The 27,446-nt window shown below is 42.1% G+C and overlaps 1 protein-coding gene across 10 annotated transcripts in view; it reads right to left on the reverse strand.

Moving 5' to 3' along the window:
- The window catches only part of EIF4G3 (eukaryotic translation initiation factor 4 gamma 3), a 440,166-nt gene that overhangs the window by 212,691 nt on the left and 200,029 nt on the right, over window positions 1-27,446 (reverse strand). For 3 of the 10 annotated variants that reach the window (XM_084651415.1, XM_084651414.1, XM_084651413.1), the window contains 3 exons: window positions 12,555-12,650; window positions 11,113-11,226; window positions 7,248-7,280 (listed from right to left, as the gene is read on the reverse strand). In XM_084651415.1, the coding sequence (XP_084507541.1) occupies window positions 7,248-7,280; window positions 11,113-11,226; window positions 12,555-12,650 (243 nt within the window). Of the gene's footprint in view, window positions 1-7,247; window positions 7,281-9,528; window positions 9,574-11,112; window positions 11,227-12,554; window positions 12,651-27,446 lie in introns of all 10 variants that reach the window. The other 7 variants (XM_084651419.1, XM_084651412.1, XM_084651416.1 and 4 more) reach the window with 3 other exon arrangements.

Below are 27,446 nucleotides of genomic sequence, written 5' to 3' on the forward strand. Positions count from 1 at the left end.
TAAGCCAGTTCACCTGGATGAAGAATTGTATCATCAGTCACATTCTACAACGTGTTTTGAATCAGAAGAAAGCTCAATTGTTGGGGCAAAAAACACAAACTCCCAAACTTCTGGGTTAGTGGAAACTAGATGGTTGTCTAGCCCTGGAGTACCAAGTGATCACTATCTGATATAGGAGAAGTTCATGCTGATAGTGGCTATGATTTCTATGATTTCCAGTATCCAGAGACACCAGAAAGAGCGTGGAAACAATTCAGAAATTTGATATTCTTACTGACACAGCATCACAGATATAGGCTTGAAAAGGATCTTGCCAGGACTGCAATTCTAAATCTCATTTTTCTTCCATCTTTGTGTTTTTGCCTTTTAACCTATGCATTCTCTTGAGCTGGCAAAGATGAGCAAGAACAGGCTTGTATGTAGGATTCAAGGATGAAGGTTGTTTCTCTGTAGTTCTTCCTCTGGTGTTAGTTTTGACTACCTCTTGGCTGGCTTGCTGAGATGTAGTTACTTCTAGCCCACCAGTGAACCACAATGGAACGCCTCATACAGAATCAGTGTCCCTCTGTTTCTATATGTATTCAAGGTGGAAACAGATTGGATGGAGACTCAACTTTGATCTCGTCTCTCATTATGTCAACTAGTCAAGAATTTCTCCACTATCCAAATTAGTGTGACAGCTTGCCAGGCCAGTATCTACAGTCAATATCACGTGTTCACAGCTACCATAGAAAAAAAAATCAATATTATTTTCAAATTCAGAAAATAAAGAGTGTGGTCCTTCAACATTGGAATTGAAGTATGTGAAACCTGCCTTTCTCCTCCAACAAGGTCTCTCCATTCTTAGGAGCAAACAAACAAACCTGCTAGGAAATATGCAATATAGGCCACCAAAATAGTGAAGAAATGTATGGAAATGGAAATTACTGATTTGTGTATGGCTTTTTACCATCAATCAGTGTGTCTAAAAGAACATCTGAAGCGGTCTGTAAAGTCACAGGAATTCAATTCTAAAACAATGCTGCTTCCTGAGAAACAAACTGGCTCCTCTTTCTGCTGTCATAAGTAGAATGAAAGTGCACTTAGAACCAAAACATAGTGCCTTCCAAAACACATGGCATGCTTAGCAAGCTTGAGGCCTTATATTAAACTGTTACATAACTATCCATCCTTGCAGTTCTGGGTTCAAAGTGAACCCATAGTGAGGAGATTGCTGGGTTTTAAGAAATAATACTGCTTATGTCATAGCAAAAGTTGCTGACAGCCAGTTATGATTCTTGGGAGAAGGGGAGCAAAGACACAATGATTTCATTACTTCTAAAAAGACAGACACTGGGAAATCAATGAGTTACAATTCTGTCAACTAATGTGAGAGGAGAATACCACCCATTGTTTAGAGAATAGGTTGTCAACCAGGTGGTACAGGAGAACCAAAACTTTTTCTTTTTGGGGGGTGGGGGGGTGGGGAAGGGTCAAATTTGAGTGAGAGGATTTACAAACCTGAGTCTTGGGTTGCAATGCCATACTAACATGTGGGTCAGTGTTAGTGGAGCTCCCAAAGAAAGTGAGTCTTTAAGAGGGAGCAGGGAGAATATCCTTCTTGTTATTGTACAAGGGGGTAGGGGAGAACTACGTTAAAAAAAAAAGTCAATCCAACGTGAGAAGTCTCTAGCAGAATTTACTTCATTATGTTTAGATACAGCAAACCCTTCCAAATGAAAAAAACTAAGGCCTTAATTCTGGAAAAAAGCAGAAACCCAGCGAAGCATGAGAGAACACCTAAGCTGTATATAGGTTCAGCCATTCAAAACAAGCCCTAGCTGGCAAAACGCTTTATGCCCTATCCTCTCTCTTTCCCCTCCAAAGTGAAGCTGCCAATATCTAAACCTACTCCTAGAGGGTGGCATTTTGCAACTCTGTTTTGCTAACAATTTAATGTCACAAGTTTATATGCAAATACAAAGGCTGACGTAATACTAACAATGCCTTCCTTGACAAGAGCAAGGAAATTCAGAATTGAGGTTGAAACTGTCCACAGTTCATTCCCCTGTATGCAAGTGTTACCTTGGAGCACATGCATTACAGAGTCAGGACCAGCATTTAGGGTAAGGAGGTCCATGATGTGGTTTTTGTTAGAAATCCTCAACACCAGCAACCTATTCCTGACAACCTCTCCCACAAATCCCGCCCTCTCTTTAAGGCTAGGGGTTTGTCTTCATGTACAGCACTGCAGCAGCAGAGCTCCACCACTTGAGTGCTTTAATGAAGATGCTGCTGCACCCAGAGAAGAGCTTCTCCTGTCAGTGTAGTTAACCCACCTCTCCAAGAGGTGGTAGCTACATGGACAAGAGAAACTCTCCATTGGCATAGCACTATCTACACTGGGGTTAGGTCGGTATAACTACATCACTCAGGGATGTGGATTTTTCAGACCCCTGAGCAACGCAGTTATACTGATACAAGTTTGTAGTGTAAACCTGGCCTAAGTACTGCAAGACCTAACGAAGTTCTCATCACTGTGAAATGAATGCCACAATGTATCTGAAACAAAACTAGAAAATTGCTGCTTAACAGGACATGAAGCCCAGGTTGCTGAAGACCAGGTGCCTGGCTGGCGGGAAGAGCAGGAGGACCAGCGGAAGGTCAGTGCGGGCAGGCTGAAGCCCAGGGGGACTGAGCACAGAACCTGGCCTGGCTAGCAAGGGTAATGAGATGAGTCCCACTGGCCTGATTGAAGACTGAGCCTAGGGAGGCCTGCTAAAACTCCACCAGCTGCGGGTACTGAGGTGGGCCATGGCTTGGTGGTTGAAGACGACAGAGCCTCTGGGAAGAAGCCTAAGAGCTATAGCTCCATACCAAGGCAGTGATAAGAACTCAAGACTGTATACCCCGGAAAGGGGGACAGTGTCTGCATCTCGGGCTGAGTCGCTGAAGACCCACCAAGAGAACCATCAGCCGGGGGATGCTCACGAGAGGCAGGTGCCACCCCGACATAAGAACTAAAACTAAAAGCAGGCTCACACTCAACCAACCAAAGGGGGCTACCCATGTGAAGCGGGTGCTGCCTCGCTGAAAAGACTAACTGCAGGTATATTGGCCAGAGAAAAGGGGGCACTCATGAGAGATGGGTGCTGACCCCATTACAAGGTCTCATCTAGTCCATCCCCAAGTGATGCAGGATTGTTCTCTACAGACTATTTCTAGTCCCACATGGTTTTCAGTGGATTTTCTACATTATGCTCTCTAGCACACTGGTCTAGTTGAACACTCCCTTGTCTATGTGTTGGCGTATTGCAATGCATGAGATAAACTCCATGCGATCTAAATCATCAAGAACTCTGAAAGGAGAGGGAAAGAGCTTGCTTTGCCATATGCAAAAGACATGCTTCTAAACGAAACCATCATTTTCGCTGAAAAGCCTGTGAAGCGCACCCCATATGACTGAAAAATAAAGGCAGTCTCTCTAGCAGGAGTTCTGCAAACAAGCTACATTTATTTTAAACATAATAAACATTAGCCATTTGTTTACATATGTCCAGGTCAATTAACGACTAGTAATTGTTACAGATCCATAAGCAGACATGGCTTTGCAAAAGGCTGAAAAAAGTAACAATGGAAACACAAGGACAAAGCAACAAATTGTCAAGATTACAACCAAATCAGACTGGTACATTAAGGCTGTTTTCTTCTGTTAATTATGCCTCTCCACAGCCTTAGACAACTCCTTTGTTATTAATTTTGAGGTAGAAGAGAAAGAGAAGAATTGACTGGCAGGATAACTTTTCCCTGACCCTAAGAGAGGGAGAGGGAGAGGGAGTATCTGCACAGGAAAGATGGAAACACTTTCGAAGAATGCTGTTTTCTTAGTGGATGTGAGACGTGCACTTACCACCAGGTACAAGTCAGAGTATTGTCTCTGATCTTTAATCTGGCTTGAGTCTTGGCTGAGATAATTGCACCTTCACCATCTCACCGAGATGAGCTGGGGAGCTTGAGTTAAAACTCTCTCTGAATTTAAAGGTCTGGGTACCAGAGACAGTGATTTTGCAGTGGAGGGCCCTTGGCTCTGGAATTTACTTCCCCAACTGGCCTGCAAAAGCCTGAGTGCTGACCTAAGGGAATTGATGTAAGGCTCATTTCTTTTTCCAAGCTTTTGCCTGAAGGTGATGGTATGTAGTTTATTAGTGGACAAAAGTCTTCCAGTATTAGTAGTGCTCATCAAATTCTGTACTTTATTTTTTATCTTTCATTAGCCAGAGTCCGTATGATGGATGCTTTTATAAATTAAAAGAAATAATAAAAACCTATAAACAGATTCTACTACACCATGGCACTAGTTTAAGCACTAGCACCATGGCTGTACCAGCCACGTTCCTTCACAGCCTCTCTGTCCTTTCAAATATCCACTAATGGAAAAAGAGCTAACAACTGCTCCCACAGTGGAACCATCAGCATGCGCTTTGGTTCCCCATCTCCATGGAACCTTGCTCCATGTGTGTGGAGATCACACTCCCATACTATCTCTGTCTTCAAGGATGGGGTGGGAAAAGAGAACACTCCCCCATGGCTCCATACAGAGAGGTGGGGAGTGAAGAACACCTCCCTCCACCTCCTGCTTCCCTTCCTAGCTCCATCTATGGAGCTAGGAAAGGACGTTCCCCACATTCATACACATCCTCCGCCCCAGGAAATACATTTGCTGACAAGAGAGAGAGGAGCAATTGCTTAGCTTTTCAACAAAACCACGGCAGCTATTTTCATTTGACTTTGGTTGTTGTTTACTTGAAAAACATTAAAACTGGGCTTTCAGAGGTTATGAAATCACAAGAGCTTCAATTTTGTTTTTTATAGCATCAACAGGCTTCAAATAATTATAACTGACATATTCATAATATATTTTAAATAAATTCTTTATAAAGTTGCTAGTCACTTCGAGAACGTAAGTCATGCTCATCAGAGCATATTAATGATACAATAATTACAGGAAATAGCACTAAAGAATACTCTGTATTATATGTGTTCATTCACAGTGATATGGAATCAATGCACAAGAGATGTGACTTAACCATGATATAATGTGCATATTACACAGAAAATTTAAATTTAGGATAAAAACCTGCTCTTCCTGATACTGTGTTAGAAGACAAAAATTCTTTTTTCCAAATATCAATTATAGCAAAAGTTGGTACCAAATATAGTAAATTTCAGTATTTGGTAAATGTTTTGCATAAAAAATTTCTCATTCTGGGTTCTCAAAGTAACGACTGTGTAACATTTTAATTAACCCATGAGAGTAAAGACTGCAACGTAGTGATTTGTAACATTTTTCAGTTCACATGGGAATAATAATTTAAGTTAGCCCCAAGATTCCTAACATGATGGCACAACATTCTCAGTGTCAGTTTTCAGGTTTAGTGTCAGATTACCTCCATCATCACCCTTTGGCACTGGCATATATAAACCAGAGGTTCTCCAACAGGAGTCCGGGGCCCTCTGGGGGGCCTTTCAGGAGGCCACCAAAATAGAACAGAGAGGGGCCAGTGTTCGACTGGATGGGGCCCAAGGCAGGAAGCTGAAGCCCAGGCCCCACCACCCAGGGCTGAAGCCAAAGCCCAAGCAGCTTAGCTTCACGGGGCCCCCTGTGGCATGGGGCACTAGGCAACTGCCCTGCTGGCTAACCCCTAATGCCAGCCCTGGCTTTTAATCTACTGGATGCGCAGAAAACCAGCTGTTGCTGCACATGTGGGCCATGGAATTTTTATAGCATGTGGGGAGGTGAGGGGGGGAGGCCTCAGAAAGAAAAAGGTTGAGAACCCCTTATATAAACTACACCGGGGACTACCTAGGCATAGAATCAGTCTCAGGATTAGCCTGTCGATACACCAATCCCATTCTTCCCCCTCACACACATACAGAACTGTGTCCAGAGGATACTGGGAACAGGTAAGAATCTAGGTCTTAGTGTGGTTCTAATAAATTCTTGTTTCTGAGAGAGAATTGTGTTTATACAACAACTAAGTCAAGAACCTGGGTGCAACAAAGTTAAGATATATATTGGTTTTGTAAGCATACTAAAGCCTTGGACATTCCCAGGTTGAAACCCAGTTATAGGGTCACAGCTGGGTCCAATGGATAAAACCGTTTTAATCATATTGTAATAGGATTCCTAACTCGATTATAATTGTAAAGCAACCAAACACTTTTTACACTGTACTGGTATTATACACCGCTAACTGTTAAAGATCTGCAAATCTCTAGATCCAAATTCTTCATATAGAGGGTACACCTGGTTCTCATTGAGTTTAGGAGAGAATTTTAGCAAGACACACTAAACACAAATTTTGTCTTTTGGTAAATGATCTAGAAAAGAACTCATGAATATTTCTCATCTTTGAACTGTTACTAATTTTCCCATAACTTCTTTTATAACCACAGAACTTCAGAGAAGGTCAAGAAAAGGAAATGGTAGGTCTCCCAGCAAGTTACAAATTCTGTCATGGTGCTTATTAGTACACAGTAAAGGGCAGGTGCAAATACACTCACCTTTAATGGTTCTTCCCTCACCATAAGCCTATCCATACAATCCATAGCAACAAGAGAGCTTAAAACTATGCATAAATAGTAACAAATGATAATTTCTTCCTCACATGTGGTTTCTGTGTGTGAGTGAATGAGCAGATGCATTAAGTGTTATTATTCTTTAAACTCTTGTTTTCTGCCCTGTTCTAGAAAGCATGTGTTCCTCATGTGACTTTATATACTGGGAACAACAAAGGTATGTATAATTGTTTTTTCACTGTACCCACAAACAAATTGGCAACTAATATGACTTGTTAAAAGCCATTAGAATTTAAAGGCCGATATTTTCAAAGGAATCTGTGTGTATTGGATATCCTACTCCCCTTTGAAGCCATCTGAAGTTTCGAGTAAGTTTCAGAAATTCCCCCAAAAGCAAGAAAATCTGAAAGATACCTGGCAATAGTCTTACTACATTTTTTTTTAAGCTAAGCAAATGTTTTTAATGGGATTGTTAATAGTAAGTACAGTGAAATTAATTAGGAGGCAAAGCATCATGGGATATTATGCTTGCTTGTTAGCTGAGGTTATAGCACGTGCTAATGTTTGGAAACGATCTGGCTCACAAAGCAAGCTTGCATTTTTAAAGTTAGTAGGTGGATAAACTCCAACCTCCCCCTTCTCCCAACAGATTAGTTTAGGATGATAACGAAGGGGCAAGGGTACTGTACCTGGTGATGGGCAGGTCGAGGCCCCGCTGCAAACTGAGGAAAGGTGGGAGAAACAAACACAAAAGGAAAGGCACAAAGAGTCAGAAAGACCATAACAAAAAACAAAATGTCATACTACATGCAAAATAAACCCACAAGAAAAACCACAAAAAGTCAAAGCTTTGCTGAAGGACAGTGACAGACAGGTACTACAATATAACAGGTTAACACCACTCCAGTGATAGTGGGCTGCCCAAGAGCTGGAAGAGCCACAACCAAAGCTGCTAGTCATCTTAAAGGCATTCTACTATAAGAATAAAGAAATTCTTAATACAGTCCAGAGAAAAAGGTTAAATATTAAGTGTTTAAGACAAGTGGATATCCTTAAAGTGGTTTGACTGACTCAAGTTTTTGGAGAGTGGAGGGTATACCTCTGCTTACAACACTGCAATTAACAGCCAGGTAAGCACTTCTAGTGTCCTGCACACTACAGGGAACGCATGAAAATCTCTGCAAGGCAAACAAGACTAAAACAATAATTTGCACATATATAGTGCATTTCATCTACAAAGTATTTACAGACATGTGATGGTAAGTATCGTTATCCCAATTTTACAAATGAGGGAACTGAAGCAAATAGGTTAACCCATGGTTTGTCCAGGAAAACAGAGTTTGCCAATGGCAGAGCCTGGACAGAACTTAGGAGTTCCTGTTTCCCAGTTCCGGGCTCATATCATTAAATCACTTCCTACCCCCTCACATTATAATGGGGGAAAGGATTCAGCATTTAACACACGCAATGAACATTTAGAACATTCTCTGGTAATTCGCTAAGTGTTAAAATGGAAATAAAAATGAATGCAAGGCATGGAAAATATAAATAAAAATGAAAGGATATCTCTTAGAAGAATTCAAGTTAAGCATTTAAGCCCTTAATTCTCAGTTTGTTAACTGAACTCCAGTCTTTCCTGGAATGATATCTGGTAATCTATTAATAATAGCTCAAATAATTAAACAGAGTACATTAAATTAGATCCCACATTGAGTTTTTATGCACAGCAGCAAAACACTGTGTGCGCACTCCTCCCTCCTGCTAGCTGTGCCTGCCAGTAATGTAAGACACACAGGGGGGCAAGCAAAGCAGTACAGCTCTGCTAATTCATGGTACTTGTGCAGAGACTGATTTAATACATATTACTTTCTTCTCCTGTGCTACCATATGTTCTAAAATGGGAGTTTAACAAAGAACAATAAGGGCAGAAAAGTACACCTATCAGTGAAGTTTGTACATTTCATATACAAACTACTGGGATAGTTAAACTATTCTAAGTAGGTGACAAAGGCTGGTTTCAAGTTACTGAGTTTTTATTTCACCCAAATAGAAAGTAACAAATAAACAAATAAATAAAAATAAGTAAATGGGGTAAGGCTGGATTACAGCCCCATTTCACTGCTTCTTAATGTTCCTAACACCACCAAACATGACAGAAGCAAAACAAGCATTCACCACTGATAGAATTGATTTTCCTTTCCCCTTTAGAAACATTTTTAAAAATTGCCTATATTTAATACTTCCAAGCAGCAGTCTATAAATACTATAGTTTATTCTACAGTGTTTATATATTCCTCCTACCTTCATCTATTCATTACAGTTGGATGCAGAATAATCAAAATCTTCAGGAAGAAGAAATGCACACAGTCTATTTCTACCATAAGAGTATATAAAGTATAATCTACAGTACCAATTCACAAATCATATACAACTTTATTTCTTTTCCACCCTAAACGGTCCCGTGTGACATTTCCACTAAACCTCAGATTTTAAAACACAAGAAAATGTCAATTTATTACACTAAAAAATTAAAATTTCAGCTTTAATAGTTTTGGCAATTTGTCATGTGATATACTGAAGAGACACTTGGTACACACAGCTTCTAACCCCTCTCCGAAACCTTTAGGTATATTGGAGGGTGGTGGCTTTATTGACCCTTCACTTGCAGTAGTAAGCGGAGACTACGATGATTCTAAGGAGATGATGCACAGATTACAATTCAAATCAGGTTTTTCACAGGAGGAATCCCAAAAGCAGAGTATGGGTTTCGTTTCTTCTGTCTCACAGCTGAGGAAACAGGATAGCACTTCCCCTGACAAGGACAAGGCACCAACATAAATATTTCCTGATGGACTACAGGCTCTATTTTATCCGCCAATGAAAGCAGAAAAAGCAATTTGCTTCAAAAACCCTACAAAGAGAGTTGTGGGGTGCAAAAACCAGTGTTGATTAATCTGAGAGCAGAAGTACCTGTTTTATCACTGTTCCATGGAAAATTCTAACTTTTAATTGGCTCTGAAATAAGAGTTGGAAAGTTACATCTTAAGAATACTTAAGCCAAAATATATTCCATTAATAAAAAGTAATACATGTTATAAGAAAAAAATAAAATAAAACCTCAAAGTTAGTGGAAAAGTACCCTAGTCTATTTTGCACTGGTCACCATTGGCTATTGATTTTCATAATTCTTCTTGACAATATTCTTTACTCCTATTGGTAGCTGTAAGCAACAGAACAAACTGTAGTCACTGCTGGCTCAGAGTAAAAATACTTTGTTTTTTATTTAGATGGTGAAGGTAGTAGATACAGCGGAAAACAGCCTTCTGTGAAACCCGGATCCAACATTTCTGCCACTCACGTCCTTATTGGTCTCACTCACAAACCCTTTTGCGCACTGCTGGCAACTTCTACATATGCTGATGTAGATTTTGCACACTGCATAAATATAACCACTTTTTATAGGTTATTACAATAGCCACTACATTCCCTTCTCCCAGATTATGTTTTTCAGCAGTTTCTCTACATTAGACAGATTGCTTTAAAATAAACTAGTGTTTAGGGTTGGGATTGACAACAGGAAATGGAAGTAAAGCAGTAATTATACTTGGGCTGACCAGTATTTAAAACTTTTTCCCCAACTGGAACTGAACTTTGAAATTTTTGGTATCAAATACAAATGACACTAGAAAAACTAAATGGGAAAATATTTGAAGCCACTTGAATTGCAAAGGCAGCTGTCCAGGGAAGAATAGAAAAGCCTAGACTGTGCAATTGCCAATGGCCCTTTAATGCAGAAATAGAATGGAGTAAGCTTTGGCTGCTCTAGAATGCAGTATTAGGGTCACTTCATCAGTGCAACAGCTTACCTATCCTCACCAGCTGGTCAGCTGTGTGATCGATTGGACTACACTAGAGAATCCCAGGATGGCAAAGGAATTATCACGCCATCTTTCTCATCCCCTCTTCGCCCTCCCATCACCACCAGAAAAGAAGATAAAACTAAAATAAATCAAACCCAGAACAAAACGCAAGAGTAGTTCAGGACCAGCTAGTCATGCATTTGTTTTGGGGATAGGGGTTGTAATGGAATGTTATATGTGCGTTTTTTTAGTAATGGAGTGGTAATGATCACTAGCAGAGCAGATGGCAAAAACTGCATACAGGATAGTTTAAAATAAAATAGTTCATGACCACAGAAAAATAGCTGACAACTGCAGACAAACTCTTCTTCATTATTTTCTCTAATTATGTGGCAAAATCCCTACAATTTTGTGAATTTTCAGCCCAATTTTCTGAAAGTGTCACCCCGATAAGTGTAAGCCCAAATTCTTCCTGTCTAAATCCTGAAAGATCAGACCCTCCCAAACCATTCTTTCACCATTTAACCTGGCAGAAACTGCCATGGTATCTCATGTTTTTCGTAAAGAAGCAATCAGTGCATTTCTGTAGATCAGTCAACAAAATCATGTGGTAAAAAAAACAACAACAAAAAATTAAACAGTGCCATTGGCACAATTGCCTGCAAGAAGGAGTACAGTTTGTTATATTGCTTACAATGCAGTATTTTATCCAGCCTCCTCCAGCCAGGGACCTGTAAACCGGATTCTGTTCCAAAACCTTCCTCCTCTTCCAGTTGTCTGTGCAATGTATTGGCACTGTTCTGCTGGGCTGTCAAAAAAACTGGTTTAGAGATGCAGCTCTTCAGTCAGGTTTTGCTCCAGTTCTAACCATGTAAATTTACTCTTGCTTTTCAACAATTAGAGATAAAGATGATGATCATACTTACAGAGAAAAGATTTACCATCATAGGTATCCCAGATTACTGATTAGAACTGGGTACTAAATGAAATGAGTTGGGGATCTCTTCCCAGTTACAAATGTGCAGCTGTCCATGTCATAAAAACACCATCAAACCTGGAATTAATAGGCTCTCTCAGCACAGAGATCAAGGACTCAATAGGCCACAGAGACTAACCCTTCTCTGAATTCCCTAGAGGTGAAAGTTCCAAAGTGGGTTAAGGCACATTGGTGGGGCTGGGGGTGGTAAGTGGGGGAGCTTGCCCTGTATTATACCTGATAAACAGAAGACTGCTGTCTTGAAGACTTTCAGTTGCCACCCTTCAGCAGCATTCCACTCTAAAAAAAAGAAGAGTGCTGGAGATGGTGCAGCAACTTTAGTGGTAACCGAAAATGTTATGACACAGGAGAGGTGGTGCTTGAAGGGACAGAGGTACTGCTGCTCCCTGGGCTAGCTGAGGCTTCAGGTACAGCGGAGGTGATCTACTCTGCCTCCAAAAGTAGGGATAAGCATTGATGCTGCAGGAGGACCGCCTAGCATCAGATGGAATTGCACTACAAGCGCAGATTTCCAACATGAGGCTGGTTTCAGGGAGTCAGAGGCCTAAAACAGGAGAACAGTATTAAAATATGCATAAAAGGAGGATGTTAGCGTCCAAAGTTTGATGAAAAGGCCTTACCACAAAAAGATTCTGAGATTCAGAAACTATATAAAGTTGCATGTACACAGTGATATATTGAAGAGTTTGAACTGATCCAGTGGCAATGATTCTGAAGTCATGTTCCCTGAGCCACTGCAGACAGAGTGCTACTTTGGAGATTTAATTTAATTTACTGATCTTTGTTCTAACACTTAATCAAATGTTTCTACAAAGAAAAAAAATGAAGCAAAGAGAAAGACACTGATAATGAATCTAAAGTTCTAAAATGAGGTGAACCTGAGTGATAATACACTAAAAATAAATCATGCCATTGGGAAGTAGATGAGAATCCCTCCATCACTTTTCTTTCACATAAGCTACCTTGAAAAAAGCTACTCCTAACATGAAAGCGTTTAAAAATGCAATAAAGATTTGCTATTTGGAAATTGCTTTCAGAAGTCAATAAAGCACTTTCCAGAGAAATGCTACCGTACACATAGAAAGACACACAAATGAGAGAGAAAGAACAGAAACTAGAGCAAACAAGTGCTCCCTTACCGGAGAGCGGGTCTGAGGCTGTGTGTTCATTGTTTGAGGAGTTTGGGGGTACACCAATGTGGCTGGAGCTGCATTCTGCCCTGAGGGGTAAGGGGCCTGGCAGAGAACAGAGAAAAAATGTTAATATACCAAATAATTTATTCAGAGAGAAGTAAATTAAAGGCACCAAAACACACCGTCAGATGAACTGGTGATTACTGTTGAGATAAGGTACTTCAAATAGACAGATTTCTCTTCTGTTGAGATGAAATGTCTACCAATTTATTTATATGGTGCACACAACACTACATTCGTTTTCTTTAAAAACCTCAGCAGAGGAGATCATGATTAGGGCTAAGATTGTGTCATGGATATTTTTAGTAAAAGTCAGAGATAGCTCATAGGTTTCAGTGAATTTTTCTTTATTGCCCATGACCTGTCCATGACTTTTACTAAAAATATCCATGATAAAATGCGAAGGGGCTGGGCAGCTGAGGGGTGGTTGGGAGCTCCAGGGCCCCCACCACCTGTGGGGGCTCAGAGCTCCAGGGTCTCTCTGCCCCTCATGGTGGTGGGAAGCTGCAGAGTCCCCCAGCTCCCTCCCCACGGCAGAGAGCTCCAGGGATCCCCTCTGCCACCGCTGCAGTGGAGAACTGCGGGGGTCCCCCTGCCCTCCCCCACACACTCCCCGTGGCGGCTGGGGCTGTGGGGATCCCTCTGCCTCACCTCAGCAGGAAGAAAGCTGTGGGGATCCCCCTGCCACAGCTGGGGAGCTGCAGGGATCTCCCTGCCACTGCTGTGGCTGGGGAGCTGCGGAGGTCTCCCTACCCAGCCGTTGCAGCCGGGGAGCTGAAGTCACAGAGGTCTTTGGAAGTCACGGATTCTGTGACTTTCACAATCTCCGTAACAAAACTGTAGCCTTAATCATGATGAATAGTGCTTATCAATTAAAAAGCTCTGCATTGTTTGAATCCTCTGGTCCACGTGCTGATTTTAATAGCATTCTCTATAAATTTCTGAGAAAACTTAGAATAACGAGGTGCTGCTGACAAATGCTCCAAAATGAGACAGATGACAAAAAAGTAAGTAGCATGCAACTAGTATAAGTTTCTGTCCTTATAAAGTGTTCAGAGCAAAATGGCCTAAAACTGTCATAGGCATATGGGGGCAGATCCTCTGCTGATATAAAGTTACACTAGCAGAGAATCTGCCCAATGGTACTTATTCCAAAAGTAACAGTAACTTGGAGTAGTACAGTTTTGACAATTGTAGGTTTTTTACACTAGAAATTTCAGAACATTCTATTTAAAAACCTTAACTAAAAACTTTACATTATCTTATCATTACTCTCCATGCCTCATTCCTTAATAGATGTATTTGCCTAAATAATTTTAAGCCATTTAATGATGACACTGCCCAACTGCAGCACTGCCTTTCTATTATCAAAGCAGTTTTTCTTTTTTCTCAGTTTTAAATTCCTTAAACTGTGGTGCAAATCTGTTAATTAAAAAACAAAAACCTGTGTTCATTATAATGCTGATGAAATCACTGAATTAACAGCACATATGACCTAAGTCCTCTTGAATCACAGAAACTCTTAGAGAAGTTTCAGAGTAGCAGACGTGTTAGTCTGTATTCGCAAAAAGAAAAGGAGTACTCTTGGCACCTTAGAGACTAACCAATTTATTTGAGCATAAGCTTTCATGAGCTACAGATCACTTCATCGGATGTGTCAATGGAATGCATACTTCTTTCTTAAGAACTACTTGTCTTCCTTCCTGACTATTCTTGAATTCTCATGTTTGAGCAAAAAATATAGTTGTTAGTCTATGGTGCTATCATTTTAGATGCAGTTGTGATAAAAAAAAAAACAGCTGAAATAGGCAGATCTTCCTTTTTCAAATTCACCTTTAAAGTAGTACTGACTGTCAGTGAATAGAATGAGTAATACTAAATGAACAGTACGGTAATAATAATTAAATAACTGCACTGACTTATTTTGTTTAGGAGAATTCATCCTCAACATACAGGATTCTGAAGACTATACACCTTCAAGAGCATCATCATTTTCTATAGTTTCAGAGTTATCTGTCAATGATAGTGTTTTAGTCACATCATGTATTTACAGAGCCACAGCATATCGCCTGTAGCAGAAAGAAAAAAAACTCCACCATGCAGAAACAACCATAGATAAGTTTGTGATAAGAACCAGAAGATTACAAAAAGAGGTAACTGATGAAAAAATTGCCCCATTTGTTTATGCAACAAACTCTCCTTTCCGTATGACTGAGAACCCACACTTCATTAACATGGTTCAGTCATTAAGACCAGGATACAGTCAACCCAACAGAGCAGATGTTGCAGGCAAATTGCTGGATAAAGTGTATGAAAGAGAAATTGAGCCGTATGCAAAAAAGTCTAGAGGGCAAAACTGTTAACCTGAGTCTTGATGGGTGGAGCAATGTCCACAATGATCCTGCTGCATGTGCTTCTGTGACAATAGAAGAAGGGAATGTCTTCCTTACAGAAACAATTTATAGATCAGGAAATGCACACACAGCAGAATACTTACAAGAAGCAGCAGTAAAAGCTATAACAAACTGTGAAAAAAAATTTGAATGTCTAGTACGCAGCTTGGTCACAGACAATTCTGCAAATGTATCCAAGATGAGAAGAAATTATTTAGAAGAGAGTGAAGAGAGTCCCAAGCTAACAACATACGATTGCAGTGTTTATTTGATGCACCTCTCAGCCGAAGACTTCAGTGTTCCAGAAATAAAGGCTAATGTTGAAACTGCAAAATACTTCCGTAACAACCACTTTGCAGCAAAAAAAGTGGGATGAACCAAGCTAACTCTCCCACAAGATGTGTGATAGAACTCAGTAGTGGACTGTTTTGAGCACAATATGAAGAACTGGCCTAATCTGATGACAGTTTGTGAACAAAATAGTGAAAAAATAGAATGGCACTGTCACAGCCAAAGTTCTCAACATTGGGCTTAAGAGAAATGTTGAACACATGCTGAGTATCCTGAAGCTGGTTTCTGTAGCCTTGAACAAAATGCAGGGAAATAGCTGTTTTATTGCTGATGCTGTTGAAATTTGGAAAGAACTGAGCGAGATCTTAAAAAGATAAATATGCAATGACAGTTAAATTACCAGCATTAGAAAAATGAATGGGACAAGCACTATCTCCAGTTCATTTTCTTGCAAATATTCTCAATACTCGGTGCCAGGGTGAAACCTTAACTGCTGCAGAAGAGGAGTTGGCTATGACATGGACATCCAGCAACCATCCCTCCATAATGCCAACTATAAGAAACTTCAGAGCTAAGGGTGAACCATTCAAGAAATAGATGTTTGCTGATGATGTTTTAAAGAAAGTCACACCAGTGAACTGGTGGAAGTCACTTAAGCACTTGGATTCAGAGACTGTTGAAGTGATAATCTCACTTTTAACAGCAGTAGCTTCTTCTGCCAGTACAGAAAGAATATTTTCTTCCTTTGGACTAATTCATTCCAAATTGAGAAATCATTTGGGACATGAAAAAGCAGGAAAGCTTGTTTTTCTTTTCCAGATTATTAACAAATTGGAAAATGAAGGTGAAGATGACTGAGTTAGCTGCAGAAGCCAATAGTTTAAGTTTCTCATGTTGACCTGGCGGACATAGTCAATTTAATTTTTTTTTTTAATATTTCATTTAAAAACAAAAGGATTACTTGTGGCACCTTAGAGACTAACAGATTTATTTGAGCATAAGCTTTCATGAGCTACAGCTCACTTCACCAGATGCATTCAGTGGAAAATACAGTGGGGAGATTTATATACACAGAGAACATGAAACAATGGGTGTTACCATACACACTGTTAGGAGAATGATCACTTAAGCTGAGCTCACACCAGCAGGAAGGCCGGGGAGGGTGGGGGGGACCTTTTTGCAGTGATAATCAAGGTGGGCCATTTCCAGCAGTTGACAAGAACGTTTGAGGAACAGTGGGGGGGGGGGGGTGAATAAATATGGGGAAATAGTTTTACTCTGTGTAATGACCCATCCACTCCCAGTCTCTATTCAAGCCTAAGTTAATTGTATCCAGTTTGCAAATTAATTCCAATTCAGCAGTCTCTCATTGGAGTCTGTTTTTGAAGTTTTTTTTGTTGAAGAATTGTCACTTTTATTTGCTTCAGGTTGGGGGGCTGTCTGTAAGCAAGGACTGGCCTGTCTCCCAAGATCTGTGAGAGTGATGGGTCATCCTTCAGGATAGGTTTTAATCCATGATTAAATCGAGTCTTCCTGACTAGTGATTTAAATCAATTTAAATCAAATCCACCCTGATTGATCACAATTAATTTTTTTAATCACGATTAACTTTTTTGAGTTAATCGCGTGAGTTAACTGCGATTAAATTGACAGCCCTATTGGAAAGCCTTCCCCCAACATGCCACTGTTCTCATCTCATCCAAATCCCTCTGCAGAAACAACTTCTGTTTTCTCACATATGAGACATGAAGAAATGGAAAGTCAGTATAAACAAAACAAAACCACGCAGGTGTGTCTGTGCCTTTCTGCATAATCATGGGATCTTACTGTCACCCTTGTCTTTAATCTCCCCTACCTCACTTGTGTCACTCAAATTTAGACTCTATGCTCTCTGAGGCAAGGAACACGTCTTACTTTGACACAGTGCCTAATACATCTCTGCGTACCAAGAAATCCATAACAATAATATGACTACAGAATCATTACCTTTCTGTAGCGTCTTTCAGGAGAAGAAGCTGGGACTATGACAGAGAAAGGCCTAACTAGAGGGGACACTGCAAGTTAAACATGAAACTTTATGTTTCTCAGTTGCTCCTTTCCTATGCTGAATGTAGGAAACATGCCGGGTATAATTTTATGCTAACTTTACACCTCCCAAATTCTGGCCTGACCTAGGGCGTCACCATTTCTTTTTTCACCCCAGTGTAAAATTCCTCCTTAATGTTCCTGCTGGTAAAAAATTAACTAAAAATATGCAAAAATATTTTACATAAAGATTCTGACTCATAAGGCAATGGGGGTGTCTTGAGAGTAAATGAAAGTATTCCTATCTCAAACATAGCTAGAGATACCTGCCTCTACAACACTTCCAGATTGTGCTGTCCCAGGGATCAAGCTTCAGACATGAACTCTGATCTCCCAGTGGGTGGCAGCCTGAGTGACATTCTAAGACAAATAACTTGTAAATGCAATGCTCCTATTACACAATTAAACAAACAGGATCATCTATCATCAACAACTGGTTTTCATGTTACTCTAGAGTCACCAAGATACATTAAAATTTCACCTTTCGGAAAACAGCTGATGATTCAGAAGGGAATGCATCTGAGTTTATCATTGGGTCTTCCCAGCAATTTAGAAACTCAAGAGCTGCATTCAGCAGTACTAGGATGCTGACAGGGCCCCAAAAGCAAATAAGACCTACAGCGGACCCTCACTAGAGCGCGCATCGCTATAGCGTGGATTCGCATATAGCGCGGTCGCAGCAATGGATCCCAAATTTAAATATTTAAATTGGGATCCATGGTAACATGGTCCCCGCATTAATGTGGTACCGCACATGTATCCCGAACCCCGCATGGATCCCGAACCCCTCGTACTAGCAAGGGTCCGGTGTATTTCCATATTCAGGGTACAGGAAGTCTTATAAGCCTGTGTGCAGAGTAAGGAACATTTAACACTGTATATTGGCTTTGATAAAAGTTGTATTCTAATTAGATAAAGAGACTTCTAAACCCAAATTATCTTCCTAAATTCCCACATTGGGACTATGATGCCTCTCCGCAACTGATCATCATGACAGCCCACAAAATATACACTTTAAACATTTTTATAAAATAATAATTGTATGATCATTTTGAAATGTATATCGCCTTTCTGATACATACACCTCCTTTTCCTTGGGACCACAGCTACTTATGCTGATTGTGATGGGTTCCCCCCAGGGTGCCACCGGGAACTGGAGTACCACTGACCCACCAGCCTGACCCACCAGCCTGGGCCTGCCTGACCCACCAGCCTGGGCCCCCTTTACACTGCACTGCTGTGACAGGGCTCAAGCCACATCCAGCACACATACAGGTATGGACACACCCAGCTGCAGCTACACACAGATGCTGAGATCAGCTCTACATGGGAAGGCTCAGCTAAGGCACCTCCCAGTTCCTAAAGTGTGCAACCCCTCTCTGGAGAGTAAACTCAGAATTATACTGTCTTGCACTGCACAGAGAATCGTACAGTGTAAGCTCATGGAATTCATGCCCCCCACCACACACACACAATGCGGAGAGGAATATACACAGCTTTCTGCCCTAAGTTATGCTTTCCACACACTGGTTTTAGACAAAACAAAACAAGTTGATTAACTACAAAAGATAGATTTTAAGTGATTATAAGGGATAGCAAACAGATCAAAGCAGATTACCTAGCAAACAAACAAAATCACGATCTACGCTTAATATACTAAAGAGATGGGATATGAGTAGGAAATTCTCACCCTCATTGTTGATTTAGGAAGTTTGCAGAGATTCTTGAGGGCAAGCTGCACTTGCCTGCTGCTTAAAAGCCCAGGCATTCCTTTGACAGGCTAGCCTGCATTCAGCCCTTCTCCCCCGGTTCAGTCCTTGTTCCTCAGGTCTTTCCAGCAATCTTCTTGGGCGGGGAGTCAATGAAGAACCATGATGATGTCGCTCCCCTGCCTTAAATAGCTTTTCCATATGGCGGGAACCCTTTGTCTCCCCTCTTGGTTCCCATGCCCAGTCAGTGGAAAAACACTGATATTCCAAGATGGAGTCCAGTACCAGGTGACTTGGTCACATGCCCCTGTACGGACACAGCAGCCATGACTCAGAGGTTGTTTGTAGCATCCTCAGGAAGGCTCCCCAGTGGAAGATTAGCATCTTCAGACCTATTGTTCTCCCTAATGGCCCTTCCCATCCAACCATCTAGACTGATTGCATTCTGCCTAGGGGCGTTGCCCAGGTGTAAACACATTGCTAACAGAGGCATAGACAATATTCCTAACTTCAGATACCAATACGATACATGCATACAAATAGGATAATCATATTCAGTGAATCATAACCTTTTCAATGATATCGTACATGACCTATCTTGCATAAAATACATCATTGTTATGCCATTATCATAATAATATTGCTATGAAGAACTTGGGGTGTAATGCCACACTGATATCCCATATAAAAGTGGGGAATGTCTTTGGCAGATCTTGTAGGCTACTCTTCCCCTTTTCTCACGCCCCCCCTCCCCTCAATCCACTATTTTCCTCTTTGGCATCCTTGATAACGTCTCTCCTTACATCACGTACCTTTTAGAGAAACACCCTAATTCCCAAAGCATTGGCTGCATCCTGGCTTGTGACAGCAACACTAATAACTTTCTGCTGCTGCCAAGGTCCCACACTGCTGCAAGGTCCCACACTGCAATTGATTCATCTCTGCAAAGGCAGCAATGGAGATAATAGACTTGGCTTGTTTAATCTCTTTGGGTTATTTGCAGCAGAGCAGCACCATTATGTAATTTTAAAAAGTGGCAGTTTAACTTCACAGAGACAACTGAAGAGCTACTTCAATATCAAAGGCCAGTAGAAACATCATATAATGGAGTTTCAGTCCCTGACTGAGGTACCAATTTCAGATTCTCTGCTATTTTTCTAAAAGAGACGGGTGGGGAAAAGACTAGGACCTGGCAGTTGATCAGCAGGGGCAGGGAGAGGGAGATCCAGGCTGCAAGCCAAACACATATTTTATAAATCACATATCCACTGATCCCCACAACATCAGCAGCATAGAGGCTCAGGTACCTAGAAAAACAAAGATTGGAAGTGGAAACTAAGATAGGCCAAAACAAGAGCCATTTGTTCAAGCCCCCTCAAGCTTTGAGGAGTCACATGCAATCAAACCACTCCTGCTTTTGCAAAACAAAGAATAAAACAGAAATGACAAAATTATACCAATTTCCCCATCTCCTCCAAATAGCCCCAATTTTGCCAAACTCTACCAGGTGTATTTAATTGTTTTTAATTTAAAAGGCTAGATTTCTATTGTGATACAGCATGGCCAGAGGGCAGCAGGAGGGTGACAGAGGGGAGATATATAAGCCCCAGGATGATGAGAGCCTTAGTCCCGGTAGAGGGCAGAAAGGTTGCTATAGATTAATTAGAGCACCTGAAGCCAATTAGAGCACCTGAAGCCAGTCACCTGATAAAAAACCCCTGCTTTAATCAGACAGTTGGAGGAGTTGAAGCAGAGTGGTCTGGTGTTGGAGCAGAGAGCAGTTTAGAGGAGTTGAAGCAGAGAGCAGTTTGAAGGAGAGCAGTTTGGAGGGAAGCAGAGGAGAGTTTGGACAAGTGCTGTGGCAGGCCAGAAGACCAAGACCTTAGGTAAAGGGAAAGCCGGCTTGTGCAGAGCAGAGGGACTTCACAGACACAAGGGGTTGGGAGAAACCCAAGCAGAGAGGGGGCAGGAAGCCCCACAGGCTGAAGAGCCAGAGAGGGAAGTAGTCCAGGGGAAGGAATCGCTAGTTCAAGCGGTTTGCTGCTATCCCTAGGGCCCCTGGGCTGGGACCCGGAGTAGAAGACGGGCCCGGGTCCCTCCCTCTCCACTCCCCTCCTCTAGGATACTAGTGGGACAGTTAATACCCCAGATCAGGGGTGAGAAACGGCACCCTGAACCCACCCACAAGAAGAGAAAGCATTGGACCCATCATAGTAGTGCCGGCAATTTTCCAAACTATCTATTCTACCTGATTAAGAATTTCTAATATGCCCCATCAACGTGGTACCCAGGTAACAATATTCAATGGAAACACAGAGTACCAGTATAATAATTAATGAAAATACACTGGCCCTCTACAACCAAGGGGAAATAAAGCAATAACAATAGATCTTGCAGGCCCTTCTATTCCACCATTAGGAAGGTGGAGTTCCTTTCTGATGCTCTAGAGTGCCCCAAAATTGTGCAGCATTCATCTTATTTCTTTCATCTGCCCTTGAAGTTGCCGTTCTAGAAAACTAGATGGCCAACGTCCTCTAAGCAATGCATCTGCTGGCCAGTCTTTGGGCACCTTCTTTCAGAAACAGCTGATTTAATGTTGTCTCATGCCTTGCTGTGTGCATCATTTGGACAGTCAATCCTTTGTTCTATTTAAAAAGGCTTTCCTTGTGTCATCACCCTGACAGCAGGAAGTTTAGGTTGAATGCCAATGACTCCTACATCTTTTCATACCGAAAGCAGAATCACTTTAATCCATACTGATGACTGGGAGACCTAATGTGAATTAATAAATTTTGTTATTTAGGTTAGGACAGGGTGTCATAAAATGTTCTTTTTCTTCTATGTGGCACCTATGATTTAGTTTGAAATAGTTATGATAATACTTCACAGTAAACCAGTAAATGTACTACATACATCTTGTAGAAATAAGTCTTAGTAATGCGAGACCTCAGTGTGGTGGAAGCCTGATGTTTTCTGTCCACGTATCAATGAGTTTCTACTATATACTTAATAGCTGGTTCCAAAATTCCTGAATCTGAAGGTACTCCCACCTACCATGCAGGTGGGTTTGCTGATTCCCCCACAGCATTTCCAACCCTTTGGCAGGGTTTCTTCTGTAGAATCAGATAGCTGAACATACATACATTAGTAGCCACATAAGTAAATTCTCTGGGACACAACCTCACACATACACACACTTGGGAAAAAATCCATAGGAAGGTAAAGACTTCTTTGAAAATATTACAACTGTCTCCTTGTTTCTCCCCAAAGAGGGAAGTGATCTGATGATCTAAAGAGAAGGTGATAGGGATGGCCTTCAAATGCAACATATCCTAAGGAGAATAAGCAATAGAAAATCCAGCAGACATAAGGCTGTCCCTCTGTGAAGGGCCTGCCTCCATTATACTACCATGGCTTCCAAGGGACCCATTGCTACCCTTCGCGACCCACCAGAGGGTAGTAGGCACAAAAAAGTTACTTTGGCAGTTAAACTCTTACTTAAACTGAGTAACCTCTCACTCAGAAATCAGCTGGTTAACTACCTGCCCCTCCTATCTCTTGTCCTATACCACACAGCTCCCAAAGCAGAGGAGGTCTGACCCTAGGGAATTAGAGAGTTTGGGTCTTCCAAGAGTCTGAAGGCTGAGGGAAGCATACAACAGAGCTATTATTCTTCCCCTTTTGCTTGTCTGAGGGCTTTTCTGTCATATTTTGCTCCCCCTCCATAGAGCTTTAGTGGTAGTTAGTCTACATCCAGATACTGGACGAACATTTCACCCTTAATTCTCTGTGTAACTTCTAGTTTCATATTTCAAAGAATCTTTGAGAGTGATCCTCACCTGTTCTCTCCATGACTAGATCCCAACGTATTTTAGACATTAGTTTGTCAGGGACTGATTGCTATATGAATGTATGTTCTGTTGAAAATAAAGCCCTGGGAATTAATCCCTGGAGTCCAGCCTGGAATAAAATGAAAAGAGGAGGCAACTTACCTGTAACTGGAGGATCTTCAAGATGTGTGATCCCTATCTGTATTCCATTGAGGAGTTTATGCATGCGCACCATGCGGCTGGAGCCAGAGAATTTGAAAGTAGTGTCTGTTGGTCTGTGCATGGGCCCTGGATTGCTTAATGGTTTTGTCTGATACGATAAAGTGCAGGATGGACTGACTGCATCTCCAGTTCCTTCTCCACCGCAAATCGAATAGATCGCAGAAGAGGGGAAGGAAGGTGGGAAGTGGAATACAGACAGGGACCTCACATCTAGAAGAACCTCCAGTTAAAGGTAAGTAACCTCTTCTTTGAGTGATGGTCCCTACTGTATTCCACGGAGGGTGACTAACAAGCGGTACTTAAGTTGGAGAAGGGTGCGAGGATGAAGATGGAAGGTTGAGAGGAGAACAGCCACACCGAAGGAGGCATCTGCTGCCGAATCCTGCACCAAGGCATAATGCATAGCAAAGTGTGTACCAAACTCCACGTGCCCACTCTACATATATCCCAGAACAGCACATTGTGGAAGGAGGCCATGTTAGAAGTCTGGGCTCTCATGGAATGAGTCCACACCCCAGCGGGTGGCAGCGGTCCAGATAATTGGTGGCAGAGTATAATGCACCCCAAAATGCACTTGGAGATTCTCTGTGTGGAGACTGCTTGACTTTTAACTCTTTCAGTTACTGCAACAAGCAGTCTGGGGCATTTCCTGATTGGTCTTTTCCTCTGCAGGTAGAAGGCCAAGACCTGACGTGTCTTAAAGGAGTAGAGTTGTCGTTCCTCTTCCGAGGCGTATGAGTTTGGGAAGAAAAGAGGTAAGTGAATGGATTAATTAATGTGAAACTGGGAGATGACCTTTGACAGAAATTTGGGATGCAGGAGCAGGGAAACTTTATCTCTATGGAAAGTTGTGAAAGGAGGGTCCGCCATCATGACCCCAAGTTCACCTACCCTTTTTGCCGAAGTGATAGCAACAAGGAAGGTGACTTTCATGGAAAGGAGGAACATAGAGCACAATGCCAGCAGTTGGAAGGGCAGTTTCACAAATATGGATAGAACTAGGCTGAGGTCCCACTGGGGAGCAATGCATTGTACAGGTGGGAAGGGTCTAGAGGCCTTTCCAAAACCTAGACGTCGACAGGTGTGTAAAGACAGAGTGCCCTTCCACGGGGGGAAGGAAGGTGCTAATTGCTGCTAGGTGGACCTTAAGAGAGTTGAATGCAAGACCCAATGCCTTCAAAGACAGGAGATAAGAGCCATTGGCCATTATCTTTGAAAACTCGTGGCGATCGGGGGAAGTCCTGGACGACTGGAAAAAGGCTAATGTAGTGCCAATCTTTAAAAAAGGGAAGGAGGAGGATCTACAGACCAGTCAGCCTCACCTCAGTCCCTGGAAAAATCACGGAGCAGGTCCACAAGGAATCAATTCTGAAGCACTTAGAGGAGAGGAAAGTGATCAGGAACAGTCAGCATGGATTCACCAAAGGCAAGTCATGCCTGACTAATCTAATTGCCTTCTATGATGAGATAACTGGCTCTGTGGATGAGGGGAAAGCAGTGGATGTGTTGTTCCTTGACTTTAGCAAAGCTTTTGACACGGTCTCCCACAGTATTCTTGTCAGCAAGTTAAAGAAGTATGGGCTGGATGAATTGACTATAAGGTGGATAGAAAGTTGGCTAGATTGACAGGCTCAACGGGTAGTGATCAATGGCTCCATGTCTAGTCAGCAGCCAGTATCAATTAGAGTGCCCCAAGGGTCGGTCCTGGGGCCGGTTTTCTTCAATATCTTCATAAATGATCTGGAGGATGGTGTGGATTGCACCCTCAGCAAGTTTGCAGATAACACTAAACTGGGAGGAGAGGTAGATACGCTAGAGGGTAGGGACAGGATACAGAGGGACCTAGATAAATTAGAGGAATGGGCCAAAAGAAATCTGATGAGGTTCAGTAAGGACAAGTGCAGGGTCCTGCACTTAGGATGGAAGAATCCCATGCACCGCTACAGACTAGGGACCGAATGGCTAGGCAGCAGTTTTGCAGAAAATGGCCTAGGGGTTACAGTGGACAAAAAGCTGGATATGAGTCAACAGTGTGCCATTGTTGCCAAGAAGGCCAATGGCATTTTGGGATGTATAAGTAGGGGCATAGCGAGCAGATCGAGGGACGTGATTGTTCCCCTCTATTCGACATTGGTGAGGCCTCATCTGCAGTACTGTGTCCAGTTTTGGGCCCCACACTATAAAAAGGATGTGGAAAAACGGGAAAACGTCCAGCAGAGGGCAACAAAAAGGATTAGGGGACTGGAACACATGACTTATGAGGAGAGGCTGAGGGAACTGGGATTGTTTAGTCTGCGGAAGAGAAGAATGAGGGGGGATTTGATAGCTGCTTTCAACTACCTGAAAGGGGATTCCAAAGAGGATGGATCTAGACTATTCTCAGTGGTAGCAGATGACAGAACAAGGAGTAATGGTCTCAAGTTGCAGTGGGGGAGGTTTAGGTTGGATATTAGGAAAAACTTATTCACTAGGAGGGTGGTGAAACACTGGAATGTGTTACCCAGGGAGGTGGTGGAATCTCCTTCCTTAGAAGTTTTCAAGGTCAGGCTTGACAAAGCCCTGGCTGGGATGATTTAGTTGGGGATTCGTTCTGCTTTGAGCAGTGGGTTGGACTAGATGACCTCCTGAGGTCCCTTCCAACTCTGATATTCTATGATAGTCCAGGAGGAGGGGAATCCCCACCACTTCTGGGGGAAGTCCCTTTTGTTGGGCTCAAAAGGCAAAACATTTCCACTTGACCTAGTAGATTATTTCCTGCTGGTAGACAAAATATTTTTCACTTTTGATTAACATGGCCATTCTAGAAAAGATGTCCATCCAAATATCATGTTATGAGGTGAAGCACTTGTGGGACTGGGATATCTGATGTTGCCATTGTGCTGCATCAGTAGATCAGGGAAAGCAGGGATGGGAATTGGGGGACAGGCAGACATACAAAGGAGGCTGGGAAACCAGAACTTTCTGGACCAGCAAAGGGTAATCAGAATGACTGTCTCATCTGATCTTGTGGAGTACTCATCGTAGGAGCGGGAGAAGAAGGAAGGCATAGTTGATCTGGTCTGACCAGAGGAATACAAGAGCATCACCCTGAGAGTGATGACCAAGACCCCTCTGGTGCAGTATGTGCTGCATTTGTTGTTGGCAAGGGAGGTGAAGAGGTCTCTGGCCAGAGTCCCACGTTGGTCGAAGATGTCATACCATGGTGTCATGGAGTTGCCACTCATGGATGATCACAAACTGCCTGCTGAACAAGTCTGAAATCATGTTCTGTGTCCCTGGGAGACAGGCTGCACATAAGAGGATCTGGTGGGCAATGCACCAATTGCAGAGGTTGACTGCTTTCTGCACATAGAGTGGTCAACTTCTTACCCCGTTTGTTGATGTAGCAAACAATGGTGGTATTGTCTAACATGATAAGAACATGATGGGAGCAGATGAATGGGAGAAATGCTTGGCATAGCCTTACTTACAGCCCGGAATTCCAGAATGTTGATGTGGATTCTCCTCCTGGATTCCTGAGGAGTCCAGTTTCCCTGTGTTATGCGATCACTTATATGCACTCCCCAGCCTACGAGGGATGTGTCAGTGATGATCATCTTGTCTGGTGATGAGGGGAGAAAATGAACCCCTACACAGACCAGATGTGTGTCCTTCCACCAGGAGAGGGAAGGGAATGCCCCGGGAGGGACTGTCAACACGAGGTCCATGGCTTGATGTGTGGGCAAGTGTGACGGGGTCCCAGGGGAGCCACACTGAGGTTACTCAATTAGGCATACTGCAAAGAATGGGGCCGATAATCCCCAAAACTGGTGGATGTTCCAATACTTAGATTTACCCAGCGAGCACAAAACAACTTCTGTAATATCTTATTGTTACCCAGAAGCCAAAACACAGTTCCCTTATAGCAGCCGAGCCTTGGACTTCCACCCAGACACCCAACTCAAATATGGGGAGGATTACTGAAAATCTTATTAATCATATAAGAAAGTTCTACCAATCCCAAAGGATCAGATACATTACCTCCCAAGCTAATGAATATTCTTACTAACTGAAATTTATTTAAAAAAAAAAGAGAGAGAGAGAGAGAGAGAGAGAGAGTGAGTATTGGTTGAAAGATCAGTATACACACAAACATTAGTACACTTCTGAGATCAGTTTCATAGTAGAGGTAATGAACTTTGTAGATGCAAAGAGTTCTTTCAGAATTAGTCCATAGGTTATAGTCCAATGTTCATATCCAGGGTGATCCAGGTGGAACTGGAGATCTCAGTCTGACGACTCAAGCTTCCCCTGCATAAAGCATCAAGC

The sequence above is a fragment of the Lepidochelys olivacea genome (genome assembly GCF_965140295.1).
Source record: "Lepidochelys olivacea isolate rLepOli2 genome assembly, chromosome: 18".
NCBI lineage: Eukaryota > Metazoa > Chordata > Testudines > Cheloniidae > Lepidochelys > Lepidochelys olivacea.